Source organism: Lates calcarifer, linkage group LG20 (assembly GCF_001640805.2).
Source record: "Lates calcarifer isolate ASB-BC8 linkage group LG20, TLL_Latcal_v3, whole genome shotgun sequence".
Classification (NCBI taxonomy): domain Eukaryota; kingdom Metazoa; phylum Chordata; class Actinopteri; family Centropomidae; genus Lates; species Lates calcarifer.
This window is the reverse complement of record NC_066852.1, coordinates 578,983-594,244: the sequence shown is the minus strand read 5'-3', so window position 1 is coordinate 594,244 and position 15,262 is coordinate 578,983. Positions and strand designations below refer to the sequence as shown.

Genomic DNA, 15,262 nt, shown 5'->3' with positions numbered 1-15,262 from the left:
TAATCATTAATTCTAGTTGTAGTTCTGCCTTCCTGCCCTTTGAAAAGCTGATTCCTAATAAGGAAATATAAAGTTGTACCACATTAACCTTTAGGAGATGGCTGAGGAGTTACTCTAACAGCTCAGTTTTTCCAGCAGTGAACTTAACTCGAAGGTGTTCAGCAGCTCAGACGGTGAAGCTGTGAGGACTGAGAGAAGGTCACGCTTTCACTTAATATTCAAGTCGAGACTCTGGACTGTCTGGCTTTGCTCGTCAAATTAAATTAGGAGGGCTGGCACAGCCTAAAGGATCAAATCCCAGAGTCAAGTGTCAACGAATACACCTGTCAATGCACCCTTCAGCAAGGATTCAAGGTGGAGAAAGATGGAGCGGAAAGACGTCAGGAAGCAGAACTTACTCTTTGAGCGTCTCGAAGCCTTGCTCTTTGTACTGCAGCTCCTGCTTCATACAGGCCAGGTCCCGCTTCAGCTTGTTCACCTGGAGAAGGAAATACAGGATGATCTTTAAAAACACCTTACAAATATACATATAATTTCATTTTTTTATTTAAATTTCAATAAACAATGATTTTGTTGGGGACTATTTTCAGCAGCGATTTTGATCATATTTGGTGCTCTGAGTATTTCTGACATTAAGACGGTCTATCTGTGTGATAAAATAAAAATTAACTACATTTTATGATGTCTTTTTAATAGTTTGTGGACACAATTGCAGTATAGAAACACCAAAGACATGTTTGAACCAATTCAGAGACGGTTCTGTATCGGTTTGTCTTTGAGAAATTTATTTTTCCTCTTTAAAAACAGATTATTAACACATATAATTACTAGATCAGGCATGAAAACAGGTTTTACAGTTGCAACAGGAGGGAGAGGCTCTTACCCGACTTTTGGCTGTGGCTATTTCTGCTTTTAGGATCTCTGGGTCGTACTTGCTGGAGGAGGATGATCTAGAATTCACTGCAGAAAAGGTGAGATATGAGGAGAGAAAAGAGGTGTTAAAAACTGCCCCCTTATATCGTTTTCTCCTTTGGTTATTTCAGCAGTTGTCTAAGAGAGACACAGAACCATGGCTGTGGGGAAAAGTGTAGATATATATATATATATATCTGTTAAATTGAAGAAATCTCCAGAGAAATATCAGCTTGTTTTTGTTCTGTCAAGGCTTAAAGAGAAAAAGAAAAGTACAGCCACACAAAGAAGAAACCTTCAGCTTTTCTAATGTCAAGGATCATTTTTCTCTTCTCTCCACAACAAGAAGGATCGTGGGTTATTCTAAATAGCTTCTATCTGAGAAAAGGATTCGACCCTGACGGCAAAAGAAAACTCTAAACACTCTGCACTCAAAGCTGTTTGCACTCAGTTGGTGACACAAATTGTTTGTCAAAAATCAGTAAACTTGAAAGTAGAGCGGGGCAATAAAACAACCTTGATCTGGGACTGCGATAAATTATAAAAATCATAAATCATGTTGATTAAGATGATAAAATTTTATTCTAACAACCTCTCACACGGCAGCATTAATGCAACAACAGCCAGTCAAGCAGTTTTTGGCGTGTACGTCAAAGTACACGTCCATTTCCTGTCGCAAAGCATTGCTGGACGGACCAGCAGTAAAGAAAGCTATGGACAACTAAGAAACATGAGGGGAACCGGGGAGAGAAGAACTTACGTTATCCCCCAAACACAAAATTGTTGATAATAAAGGTCACACCATGTCAATTAAGCGGGTACACACGACAAGATAATCGAGTTTCGGCCCAATTCCCCCCTCCTGATCAAAGTCAGCGAAGGTCTGATTATCTGATGATTCTAAAGGAGATTGGAAACACAACAGATCTTAAGGTTTTCATTGCAGCGACCACACAGAGAGGATCATCTGTCCACACCAAGTCCTAGCAGGGCTAACAGGGTTGACAGGGCTGTACCAAAACAAGAATCTATTGTGTCATCCTTTGCGGCCATTGCCCTGAAAAGAAGCAAGGATAAAACAAACACAGTTTCCTACTTAGTGAAAGACATGATGCCCTTGGGTTCAGGAAATTGATTAAAGTTCTGAACTGTAGGTACGAACTCCCAGACAGGAAGTACTTTTCACAAACTGCAGACTGACTAATTTGCACCTCTACATGGAAGGCACTATCAAAGAAATCTGTGATCGTGGTCGTCACAGGTTTTTATTTACATTTTTTGATAAGTTACAACACAAGTTGATTTTTAATGTTTGATAAGTAACGAAAAACCCTCTACATCCCCATCCTCTTGTCTGGGGGTTTCTCCTCCATCCATACTCACAGCTGGTCTGCGACGTTGACTTGTCCCTCCACGCGTCGTTCAGCTGCCGGTACTCCTGCTGTGCCAGGCGGAGCCTCTGCTCCTTCACCTGGTAGATCTCCTTCTGGGCGCTGAGGGCGTCCCGGGCCACGGCCAGGTAGTCCCGCAGCATGGCCTCCTGCTCCCGCTGCCACTGGGCCCGCGGGTCCTCCAGCTGGGTGCTCTCTGGGAGGAAGGAGGAAGAGGATTTAGCTCTAGATAAGGGAGGGTCAGATGAAGAGTTGAGCGGTAAGAGTATCGGACGGTAACTCACTGGTGTTGTGGTCGACATAGTAAGCTCCAACAACGGGGTCGTACGCCTCCTCCCAACCGACCGGCAGCTCATCCCCGATACAGTCAGCAAACGTCAGAGGCTTCGTCTGCCTACAGAACCAGAAACTGAGCTTTAGAAACAGAATCATCTTGGCTGTGATTACGGACAGTCCCAGAAACAGAAATATCACAGAATCAGGAACACATGTACAACAAAACATGAGAAGGAAAGTCTGCAATAAGTCAGAGAGATAAAGAGACCTAAATTAAATCAAAAACATATGAAATATGATGATGTTTTCCTAAAAAGAATACACACTACAACTGTTACAACTACACAAGTAATAGAAATATGTAGGTAAAAAGTAGTATCGGTATCTGTGATGTCTTTGAAGCCTCTGCACACGCCCACATGCTGTCTCATGTTTGATTAACTATTTAAGGCATGTGACAATATAAACACTGTTGTAATAAATCATACAATACAGCAACTGGAGTCCAAACAGCCACAACATAAATCAGGTACAATAGGTAAAGAATGTGATGTGAAAGTGTACGACACACGATAATTAATGAGGCTTTTTACAGTTCATACCAAAATGATGTTACATGTTATTCTCTGGCTGCTGCTGTTCACACAATCGCCTCTAACAGCTAATCCCTAACCTCCAATCCCTCCAGTAACTTTGACCTGTTGGTGGCGCTAGATTTTAAATCAGGGGATCACCAAAATCTGTAAGATTCATGATCTGGGGACCATGAATGTCTGTATAAAATTTCATGGTAATCTATTTGACAGTTGTTGAGATATTTCAGATTAAAGTGGCACAGCAAACCACTGCCTAAAAAAATATAAATCCCTACATCATCAGCATAAAAACACACCTTATCAATCAATTGAATAAACTTATACATTTGTGTATATGACTTGCAGTTCATTAAAAGTAATTCTGTTTTTACACATGACGATCATCCTTCTGTAACAAAGTCAAACAGTGTCCAACCCAAATTAAACCCTGGTTAGAAGCAATTCTGAATAATGGACCAGACTAAAAGATGGATTTATCCCAGCTCACTGTGTTCATCTGAAAGCAGGAGAAGTAGGAGGAGGAGGAGGAGGAAGGGTGAGTGTGAATGTGGAGGAGGGGGGTGGGTAGTCTGGTGTTTCACTGAGTCCTCTATTCACCTCTGAGGGGGGGAAAAGGAGAAAGAGGGGGTCGCTGTGGCCGGCCACAATAGGAGGAAACCGGCCCGTAGCATTCCACAAGCAGCGCTGACGCATCGCCTGGAGGTTTCTGGGGCAACCCTCAGCCTTACGGCAACTTCACTGCAGCAGTGATGGTAAAATCAGCCACTTTTACATTTTTTTGACACAAATGAGTCTGAGTGTTTCACTGGGCCAAAGATAATGAAGTTTCTAATGCAACAGCAGTGAAAATCACAGTGTAATGAAGAAAATATGTGATGCAGATTAGACTTAGCTCCCCAAATACTAGCACTTATAGGAGCATGAGAACAATTAACAGCATTGTGAAAAGTTGTTTAATGGTACAAAATAACAGTAAAGCAATGAGGATTTTTCCTGCCATTGATTGATTGGGTGCAGGGAGGTGGCAGCGACAGGAAATTTAACACTTTAAGGAGGTCGCTGTCACCTGAACATGTCGTATTTTATCAAATCTGCATCCTTTTGTGTCAAAATCAAAATATTGAATCTTTTTAAGCAGTTTGTCAGAAGACCAATTTCATCTGTTTTTATTATAACAAAAGATAAAATTGATATTTAAGACTCTCATTTCCTCTAAACAATGGGTAATTTTACACTGAAACCAACAGAAACTACAGTAATTATTTATCAAATCTAAACTGCCCCTAACAGGGAGAATGGAGCCTCTGTCATTCGAACACCTGTTGTTGCTCTATTTAACTTTAGTTTTTCAGGTATGATCTCTGTCTAACTGAGTGATAGTCAGCAGCTTAAACTGCTGGAATCAGGTCCAGGAAGTTCAATGCTGAACTGTAGATGAGTTAAAAAGATTCAGAGGTCATCAAAAACCAGCGGTCATCTCTGGTATCCAGCCAGGAAACTTTGAAAATATCAAGAATTATAAACAGAGCTAGTAGCAGTAAAGTGAATTATAGATTTGATAAGAGATTTTGTGGCTGTAGAGGTTAACAAATCTAGGTATTTCACCCTCTTGGAACCAGATCCAAACAGAACCATCTACCAGAACCCATTCCTAATCAATATAAGGCGTCTGCTAAGTAATTAAGTAGTGGAGAACTAGGTCAAAAGCAACACGTCACATCACATTTTAAAACGTCATTTTAAAAGATATCGTTAAAGACAGAAACAGAAACAACTCTCTTGTGCTCCATCAACACCAGCTGCTATTTTATAAAGGTAGAATGGCTTTGGAATAATTTGACTTTGAATAGTCGTAGTGTGTTGTTACTTTCAACCTGTCCGACGGACAAAAAAACAAACAAAAAAACACATTGGTATAAACTATAAACTCAAAGTTTTACTCGTTTTTATAAAAATGTCTGACAATATCCTTGTTAATATGTAATTGCATGTTATGTCCTTTATCTTGATGACAAAATATCAAGTTTAGATTAAATTTAATCTTCAAAACACAGTACCCATAATGATCAATGCACACTGCACACTGATTTTTTCATATCTAAGTAGATCAGCCCATTGCCAACCTAACCTGCATCTATAGTGGAAAACTTCACACGGCAAACTTCAGGATGTGTTAAAGTACTAAACAATCTTTCAGTTGATTATTTTTATGACACGTGAAATAATAAAAACAACTTGTGATTCAAAAAAATACGGCTTGAGTGAATTTGCTTTTGCAGTTGAAAACAGTTTCCCGGGTAAAACTCAGAGTTTGACATATCCACGTGATATTTTGTGGTTCCTGGTAAGTGTTGCGTTCACTTCCTGCTGACACAGTCGGACACATCAGAAAAATCCACCTGTTGCGATTTTTAGTAATTCTACATACCATTCCTCTAAGATTAATCTCCATTAATGAAAGAATGAAAGAAACCACTACTCGCAGAGTAAACTAAAAAAGAAAGCACGTCCTTCTGAATGGTTTTCCTCATCTGCTGCCTCTTGTATTTCGTGACTGCAGATGCAGAGAAAACACTGAGCGCCAGTGGCGGCGATGGCGATGGCGAGGGAGAAACTGAACTGGGTCCTTTTTCAGCTGATGAATAATGAAAGGGGGCCCGGGGAGAAGATCCCCCCGAAGCTCTGCTGCTCTAAATTTAGCTCAGGAAAAGACAGGGGAGGTTTCTGCCAACTGCTGATCCTAGAGAAGGCCGGCTGGTTGGCTGGCTGGGTATCTGCATCCCATTATTTGATTCCTCTCTCCCTCTCTCTCTCTCCTCACCCACTAAATCCTTTCCTCTAATCACCAGGGCCGAAGGGGGGAGTCCGCTGACCTGGACTCGCAGCGAAGGCCCAGCTGGTGGCGGCGGCCAAACCTCCATTTCACTGTCAGTGATTTAATAGCCACTTGTAGTCGCTTCACTGCTTTTAGTGATGGCCGAGGGGGAAACATACAACTCGCCGTCCACCTAATAACAACACAAAAACCAGACCTACACAAAGAGACATGGACTGGTGGATGTGCCTCTAATTCCCCGCCCAAGTTGAATCCACATAATTACCTTGTTTAGTGAGAACCAGCCTGACTGCACACCACTTTTAGTGTTTAATCCTTTTTTTGATTGCAGTGTCGTCAACTGCTGCTACTTTAACTAAAATTAAATAATTTCATTTGACTGACTGGAAGTGGTATTAGATGGTTGGTTGTGCAGGAATGAGTCCTAAAACAGGGAAGTAAGTTAGCATATTAGCACGTCAGAAAATACCCCACTTTTGAATTTTGGAAGAAGGTTGGGGCTCCAACTCCAACTTAGAATCGTTTCCTAATCAATCAGTTGATCAATTAAACATCAGAAAATTGTTAAAACTGCCCGAGGAGATATCGTCAAACTGCTTTGTTTGATCGACCGGGAGTCCAGAACCCAAAGATGTTCAGTCGTACGAAAAGGTTTCCAACGTCCTAAAACTAAGAGGTAAGTTAGCATGTTAGTACTTCCAGTTCCCTCGTCCGACAAGTCAGAGTGTTTCTGGTTAAATGTCTGAAATAAGGTCTGTGGTTTTAACACAAGCTCAAGACATTTTCAGGTTTTATTCTCCGACATAAAATGGGTCAGTAAATCCCCCACTCCTGATGTTTGAAGCTTTTACGTGTCTTAAAAAAGGCGGATGCTAACGAGTGTCTAAATGAGGCTACAGAGGTTGGACGTTAACATGAAAACCCATCTACTCACCAGTCCACCTTTACAGCCTCGTTGTGTTTCTACTCACGCTCTTTCAAACTCTCACTAACTTTCTAAGAAGAAAGGCTTTTGTAGAAGAGCTCAGAGCTAAATGAAATGACCAGTTGGAAGCTTAGTGGTGGAGACGTTGACGTCATGTGACCGTGGGTGTAGTTGGTTTATAGCCTAACATTAGCTTCTTACTTCAAACATCAGAACAGTGGTGTTCATCTGTGAAGATGATCTGATCAACTAAACCTGAAGGATCAGAAACTTTAGCTGCTCACTGTTTATTTTCTGGAATAATCCAAAACACAATGAAAAAATCCCATTGGCTTTTTGTGGAGGAACCAGGCTGATGCTAACTTCATCCCTCCAACACTGATGCAAACTCTCTCCTCCAAATGTTGAGCATCACAGTACCAGGGGAGGTCCTGGCTGACTTCCACAGACAAAACCAACTGGTATCTGTGAAATCAGACTGGCATCAAACAGCTCGTCGTCACATGGATGAGTTGTCGAGCTGCTGGTGATCCATGTGGACCAACACAGGTAACAACACACCTGTAGGATCTGGCTCATGTAATCCTAAGAGTTTTATTATTGATTCTACTGAAAACTAGTCACATTTATGAGGCAATTGCTGACTTCAAAAAGACATAATGTGTGTCTTTATCCTCCCATTTATAATCAAATCTATAGAAAACTACAATTTCAGCAACAATTTTTAAATAATTTTTCATGCAAAAATGTCAAATTTTTCTGGCCCCAGCTTCTAAAATATGAAGATTTGCTGCTTTTTGTTATTTTTATTCAATAAAAAATGATTATTATATCTTTGAGTTTTGGGCTGTTGGTTTGTGTTTGTGGGTTTCAGAGGAGAGTTTTAGTGTCACATGACGTCTGCATGTGTTTTAAGAAGCTTATCTGAGGCTAAAACTCTGTGAGGGAAACACTGAATTCTTGTGACATCAAAATGTGGTTACAGGATGTTAATTCTGCTTCCAGATATCAGCCACAAAAAATGGAGAGCACAGACACACACCCACAGGTTTCCACACATACCAAGGTAAACAGCCAAGCCAAGCCAGGCTGGGCCGGGCCGGGCTAATGCAAGCTGACAAAGTGTGCGGCAGAGTGCAAACACACAGGGAGGCGAGCTGCATAGCTGAACGCTGAGTCAGACGGCGGAGAAATGTTCATTCAGAGCGGCGTGGAAATTCCTCAAGTCGAGTTATGAGGCTTCGGAGTACGTTTACACAACCACTCCAAAGTTCAACAACACCACAAAAACACACTCTAATCAAAGCATTTAACAGAGAAAAGGGTGAATATATCATCATAAAAAAAGACAAATCAGCCTAAGTGTGTCTTCTCATAGCGACAGTGGTGTGTTATCTGACAGATAACATTCCTTTCACCTGACGATATGCCTTCAGTGCGTCACTCCGAGGGGTGGATGGATGATATTGCACTCAGAGGAATTTATTAAGGGCCACAGAGGCAGGCCTTTCTGAAAACATCCTGAGATTTTGCACACTGGAAGTCTGCAGACACGTTAATAAGGCTGCTGATGCTTCACCAGAGGAGTGTAAAAGTGAATTTCACGTGAAATCAGCACTAATCTGGACGTCCTGTACAGCTGCAGGTACATTATTCAAATGAAGAACATCGGATATCTGTGGGTGTTCCTCCGACAGCCCCGGGCACACAAACACAACGAGCTGTCACTGTCAAAATAAAGCTGGCCGTCTTTCTTCATTCCTAAAAGTACACGACTATAATAGGCTGGTTTTCACATGACTGCAGCTGTAAAATCCTTTCTCTTTCTGTCTGTCACACACCATCATTTCAAGCTTCACATGAATACTGTAGGCGGCTCTCAGCCTTGACCTCCTCGCGAGCCGTATCTGCTGCATTCAAGCATCTTTCTATTAAAAATGTACATGTTTCTGAGGCTGAACAGGCAGAACTAACACCTTAAAGGGAAAAAATGCTGAAAAACATGAAGTATTAAGGCTGTTCTCACATTTTTTTTGTTTAGTTGATTCCTCCTACTGCAGGTTTTTCCAGTAAGAATGACTAAGTTTGATAGCGGGAAATATTTCAGCCATCTTTGCTTCCTCTTCCCTGCACAGGCAAGTGAAGAGAGGGTTTTGGTGATTCAACAGGAAAAGAGAAATATTTCTATCTGTGACAGGCCAAAAAGCCAAACAGATGTCTTCATCTGTTTTGCATCTAATGATTATCTCCATTACTGATCGATCTAATGATTGTTTTAAGCAGTTAAAAGTCAGTTTATGATGATATGAGACAGAAATCTGCAGATCCTCATACTGTGGAATCTACAACCTACGTTACTAATGTCTGACATTCTTATTTGATATATTACCTAAACTTTCATCATTAAAAACCATTTTAATTTGATTTCTTATGGATACAAGTTGGAAAAAGCTGTGAAGCTGCACATAACCATTTATTAAATGGGTTATAACACACTGTAAGGTAGTTGTAGGCAGCTGCAAGAATATTTTAAGTGTTTATTTATTATAATTTCTTCTTTCTGTGTTTTACAATATTATGATTCATTATTTGTTTATACAGCAGCCTACTCTTATGGGTGCTCACAGGATACATTAGCAAACACTTACAACTACAGTTAGAGTGTATTGTAATATTACTATCAGTCCAGTACTGGCCAAAATCACTGGACTAGATATCTTTAAAACATCCATTAAACAAGTTAATCGTCCCAGTTATACCCAGAAGTCAGAGTCGGGAATTTCAACTGGAAAGTCGAATTTCCAGCTCAGAAAGTCAGAGAAACCCCACCAACCCCAACATAAGAATTCAAGATGGCTGCTACTCGCATCAATGGTAGTGAACACTCTGCTAATTTTACTGTTTATAGCAGTGTTAAGCAGTATTGTTAGTGGTACTGCCAGTTGCTAGCAATGGCAATGTCAAGTCCAGGATACGTTCAGTTTGGTTAACGCTCATGGCTTGAGTTAAAATCTAACGTTAACAACTGAGGTGTTCTTCAGGTGAAGTTTTTTTGTTGAAGCAACTATAAAGGCTTTCCTGTGAGCATCCATGTTTTTCCGACTTCACGACTGGAACGCCGTCACTCAATGCAGCAATGCTCAAGCTTGCAGTATCGGTATCGTCCTATCCCTGATTATAAAGCTTTTAAAGCTTTGAAACTGGTAAATAGAGGCACTCAAATTCGAGTGTTATAGATTTAAAGCTTAATAAATAAACTGTAGAGGTTAAAAGAGAGAAATCTGACCACCTCCAGCTGCAGAGGTGTCAGAAAAATGGATCTAATCAAATTTATTGACTTATCTATTAACTGCCTTATCATTTCAGCTCTACTTTAATGGTATAAACTGCTCTTACTTTGCTAGAGTAAAGAAAACTCACTCCACAGTGTGGAAGCTGTGTTTTAGTCCGGTTATGTATTAAAGTAAAAACTACACTGCAGCTGTGATTGAGCCTTCGTTCAGGTCCTGGTTAACAGTCTGCAGGGCCTCACGCTGCACTTTGACCCCGTGCACCTTGGCAAGCAGTGAAAGGGATTTCAGATGAATCAGGCCTTTGGCTGGCGAGTCTGCGCGCTGCTCTTTCCTTCACGTTGTGTGTTTGTGTTTCAGGAATGTGTGTTGTGTTTTAAGGACTTTGTTTGGGAAGGCTTTCTTTCCTTCTAGCTTCCTCTATGAGTCTAAATCTGAAACGACCAGAGGAGTTTCACAAAAAAAGGGGAAAGCGTTCGTTCTACCTGCCGTCCTTTCGACTTAAAATGTCACACAATAGTAGAAAAATGTCAGTTTCAGTTGCTCGGAGCTTAAAAAGACGTCTTTGAATGTCTTGTTTTGCCTGAGAAACAGTCCAACGCCCCAAAGATATTTAATTTATAATGACGCAAAACAAAGATGAGCAGCAAATCCTCACCGTCGAGAAGCTGGTACAGGGACGATGTATTTTTGTAGTCCAAGTTGTTCTTTCTAAAATGAGTGTAGCCTGCTTCATTTAGTTTGTTAAACCAGGACAAATACATGTAAAAACGAACCTTATTTTCTGCTTTGCTGTTTTTTCTCTCAGGGCACATTCTCCTCATTTACATTCCTGTAATTAGAAATCAGGTCTGGAGGTGTGAGTTACCTTTTTTTCTCTCTCTCCATCAGTGTAATAGGCTTACAGTCCCGGCTTGTACCAAAACACAGTATAGAGGGGAGGGCAGACTCGTTTTTACCAGTTACTTAAGACCCCTCGGACTTTGACACCAAATCCTTTTAATGGCTTATGTCTGGAATTCTGGAGGCTTAGAGGTTGTTGTTTTTTTTCTTTTCTGTGTGACAACTGAGCGCACCATTTCTTTTCTTATGGCTTTAGGTTTCATTTGTGTCTGTATTTAACATAAGTTTTATCGAATGTACAAAGTGGACACTGTTTTCCAAGCTGGACTTCCTCAATCGTCCACAAACAAAAAGCCAAAAGAAGACGAATTTATCCTCAAACAATGTCCTTCTGTAGAGTTTCTCAGGCCTGTTTAGTTCAGTTTTAAATAAATACTACCTGCCAAATCACGTCCTATAAAAACATATGGCCCTTTTCTTTCTTGACTTCACAACAAAATCACCACAGCCATTTAGTTAGGGTTAGGGTTTGGAGCTATGCGACAGAAGGATCTTGATCTGGTATTGCGATAAAATCTATGCCGATTAAGACGCCAATCAGGCAGCAGTAGTACGCACCCATTTCCTGTCGCCAAACGTCATTGGACGGTAAAGAACCCGATGGAAGTAGCTGACCAGAAAGGTCACACCCATGTCAATCATATGGAAGTCATTCAGTTAGATTAAAAACAACGAAGCTCAGATGAAGAAATCCTGAAAAACACGTCGCCAGTCGGTCCAAAGAAAGATCGGAAACACAACAAATCATAAGGTTTCATCCCAACGACCACACAGAGAGGATGAAGATGCTGATTGTCTGTCCAATCCAGGTCCTAGCAGGACTAACAGGGCTGGACCCTGAACATGTGGCTTCATGTTCTGTTCTGGTTCTAAATGTGAGTATTTGCTGGTTTTCTGTCATAATAAACTGAATATTTTTAGGTTTTTTAAAGGTTTTTCAAACATTTTAAGGGTTTACTGTTTGCGCTAGAAAACTGTAACTGACATTTACTCTATTTTCAGATGTTTTTAGATCGACACAATTAGGGTAAATCGTGGTTTTTGTCATTTTTTTGTTTGTTTTTCTATCAATCTTAACACAGGTTCTTCTCCATGTATTCAGTTTATGCTGAAGGAGGAAGCCTCAGCTTCAAGGTCATGCATCTAGATCAGAGAATAATGAGGCAAGAAAGGAGCTTTGAGTCCTTCAGGGGGATAAATCAGTGGATATTATGGGCAAAGTTGTCAATTAATCGATTAATCAATGAGTCAACAACTGTTTTAATGATCTAATAATCATTTTTTAAGCAAAAATGCAAAATATTTGCAGGTTTCAGCCTCTCAAAAGTGAAGATTTGATGCCTTTCTTTGTCATAAATGTTTACAAACCAAATATTTTCAGGTTTTTAAGAGTTAGTTGGACAAATGTCACCATTTTTACATTTTATAGACAAAACTATTACTTTATTAACCAAGAAAACAATCGATATTAAAAATACTCATTAATCGCATCCCTGTCAACAGTCAACACTTAAAGTCAAATTATTTGGTGTCTTTAATTGAGAAGATGTAAACTTGAGTATTTCTCACCATTTTCTGACACTTTCTGACAAAATGGTTCATTTATTAATCAGGGAAATACTCATTACTTGCAGCCCTGCACACTTATGGTCAAATTCACTTGCTGAATAAAAGGTGTTGCCTCACAAATAGACAACTTTTCATTATAAAACAATACTTTAAAAGAGGTCGACATTCACAGCACCCCTCAGAATAAACACTGACATAAAATGAGTTTTTATCCATCACCTCTGGTGTGTACCTTCCTCTTCTAAATAAAGCATGAGGGGATGGAGTTGTATGTTTATAAACTGTAAAGTCTTCTTAATGTCCATCAGGCCTATAATGTACAGTAGCACTTAGAGGATGGTTATTACTATCTTAATTTGCAGGGATGCAAAGATTTCCCTGCTGGTAGCTGTGACTATTGGATTATTTTGACTGATTAAGCAGAGTAAGAGACTTTTATACATTATTTTCTGCCTCCTTTTTGAATTAAGCAGCATTTACTCCTTTCTACTCCTCAGTTTGGATCTAATGAACCAGCTGCTACTTGCTATGCTCCATAAATCTCCTTTCAGGAAGATTAAACTACTTTATAAGCGATCAAACAGAGATGATGAGATTATGACTTATATTCTTAAAGACGAGAGTGTGTGTTGTGATGCTCATCTGCAAGAGGTCAAAGGTCACGCATCCTCCTCCCTTACCTGTCTCGGGGGTCGATCCAGCTGGTGCACTGGTTGATGTGGTCAATGTAATAGACTTTGCCGTCAAAGTCTCTGGCTTCCTCCCAACCCTCAGGTAGTGGCAACTCCTTCCTTGGCATGTCAGGCGAGTCTCCATGTAATTAACTCCTCTCTACTCAAAATCATAACGAAGGGAAACCATCGCTCTTCTCTGTCACCATCATCATCATCATCCTCCTTTGAAAATCAGGGTTATTCCCAAAATCCCCGCTCCTGCACGGGCTGGATTGGGCTGTAATAACAATAATCCATAATAATCCACAGATGAATGATGAATCCAGAGGAGGAGGGGGTGTTAAAATAAGCTACTTCAGTGGGGGGGGTGGCTCCAGCAGGCTGCACATGAGCACCAATTCATCGCTATACATCTGTAATATAAACACAACACTAACAAAACTCAGCCGTGTTGCTATTTGAGGCGTTTTTCCAGCGGTGGGAGCATGTTTTGCAACTTTTTCAAACCCGGTGGGAAACTTTGAGGCGGTCTGATGCCAACTTTTTTCTTTTTTTCCTTTTTTTGAACTCCCAATTATCCACGGTCCAGAAAACACGGACGGTGCTGGAGCGGCTGCTGCTGCGGCTGCTGGAGCGCTGTTGTCGGCGTAAACACAGGAGCCAGCCTCCCCTCTAACCCCCGGATAGTCAAACCCCTCCCCGGGAATGTGTCCACAGCGGCGGTGTGTCACGGTCAGAACCGTCCGAGCGGGTTTAAAATCAATAGATCCTCCTTAAAATCCCCAAACCGGGCTCGTTGCTCTGTGTTCTCCCCGACAGGCCACCATGTTTAGCAGCGGTAACCGATGCTAGCCGCCAGCCGCGGGGGGAGCGAGCACTCCGAAACACCGCTGACAGAGGAGAAGTAACGAGCGGGTCCACGGCCGTTAAAATCCGCCGAATCCGCCAGAAACTCGTCTGTTTGTCTCGGTGAACTATCTCGTTTAAAAGCAGGACGGGAGGGCGGCAGCAGAAGCGGCGGCGGCGGCGGCGGTAAAGTCTTCCCTCAGTCCCGATGACTTCGGCCGGTCGACCGCTGTCAAGCTACATCCAGCCGCCATGACAGCTTCCGGTTACGATTTCAAAATAAAACGTTTTTGTTGACAAACTCATGCAGGCAAAATAAGAACTTCCGGTCTTCTGGTCAAATCTAAAAATAAACGTTTTAAATTGGTCTTTTGTTTAGATTATGGTTGATATTAACAAAATCAGTGAATACACACGTTTTTATGATGGACTGATGAGCAAAGTTTACTACTTTACTTTGACACTACATTATTGGTTTGTTAATTATCTATGTCTCAGCATCATGGTGCTGTTTCTAAAGACAAAGGCGTAATTTATTTATTTTTTCCTCCTGTTTACTGGACTTTTTATGAAGTTAACTGATGAATAAAAACTATTCATGACCTAAAACTTCAGCACAGAAATGCATGATATCAGCAATGTTCTGTATTTGTAAAGTATGCCTCTTCTTTTAATAATAATAATCTGTACAGTCCAATTTCTGTTTAGAAAGTTTATTTTTCAATCAACTAGTTGCAGTTTTCCTACATGAGGTCAAAGGTCATCTGTCCTCAGCTTGTCACAGCTCTATATTTGTTGTTGTGTGTTTTCTTTCTTTTGTTATTATTATTTAATTCATCATTCTTATTTCTTGCATCTATGTCTGTGTTGTTGTCTTTTGAGTCTTTTCATTTGTTTGTTGTTCTTTCATAAAAATATTAGGAGTGTTTTACAGTCTACAGTGTAACCTACAGCTTTCTGTACTGGCGAACTTTCAAGCTCACAGCGCCCACTGGTGGTCAGAGTAGTGAACTGCAGAGCAGATCCTCCACTCTGAGCGTCGGA

General features: G+C 40.8%; 1 protein-coding gene across 1 annotated transcript in view; it reads right to left on the bottom strand.

The window, feature by feature from the left end:
* Positions 1-14,496, bottom strand: part of wwc1 (WW and C2 domain containing 1) — a 44,599-nt gene extending 30,103 nt beyond the window's left edge. Inside the window, exons 1-5 of the mRNA XM_018679662.2 lie at positions 13,379-14,496; positions 2,588-2,697; positions 2,296-2,499; positions 884-960; positions 399-478 (exon numbers count right to left, since the gene is read on the bottom strand). Of these exons, the coding sequence (XP_018535178.1) occupies positions 399-478; positions 884-960; positions 2,296-2,499; positions 2,588-2,697; positions 13,379-13,497 (590 nt within the window). The 5' untranslated portion in view covers positions 13,498-14,496. The remainder of the gene's footprint in view (positions 1-398; positions 479-883; positions 961-2,295; positions 2,500-2,587; positions 2,698-13,378) is intronic.
* Positions 14,497-15,262: the final 766 nt, after the last annotated feature.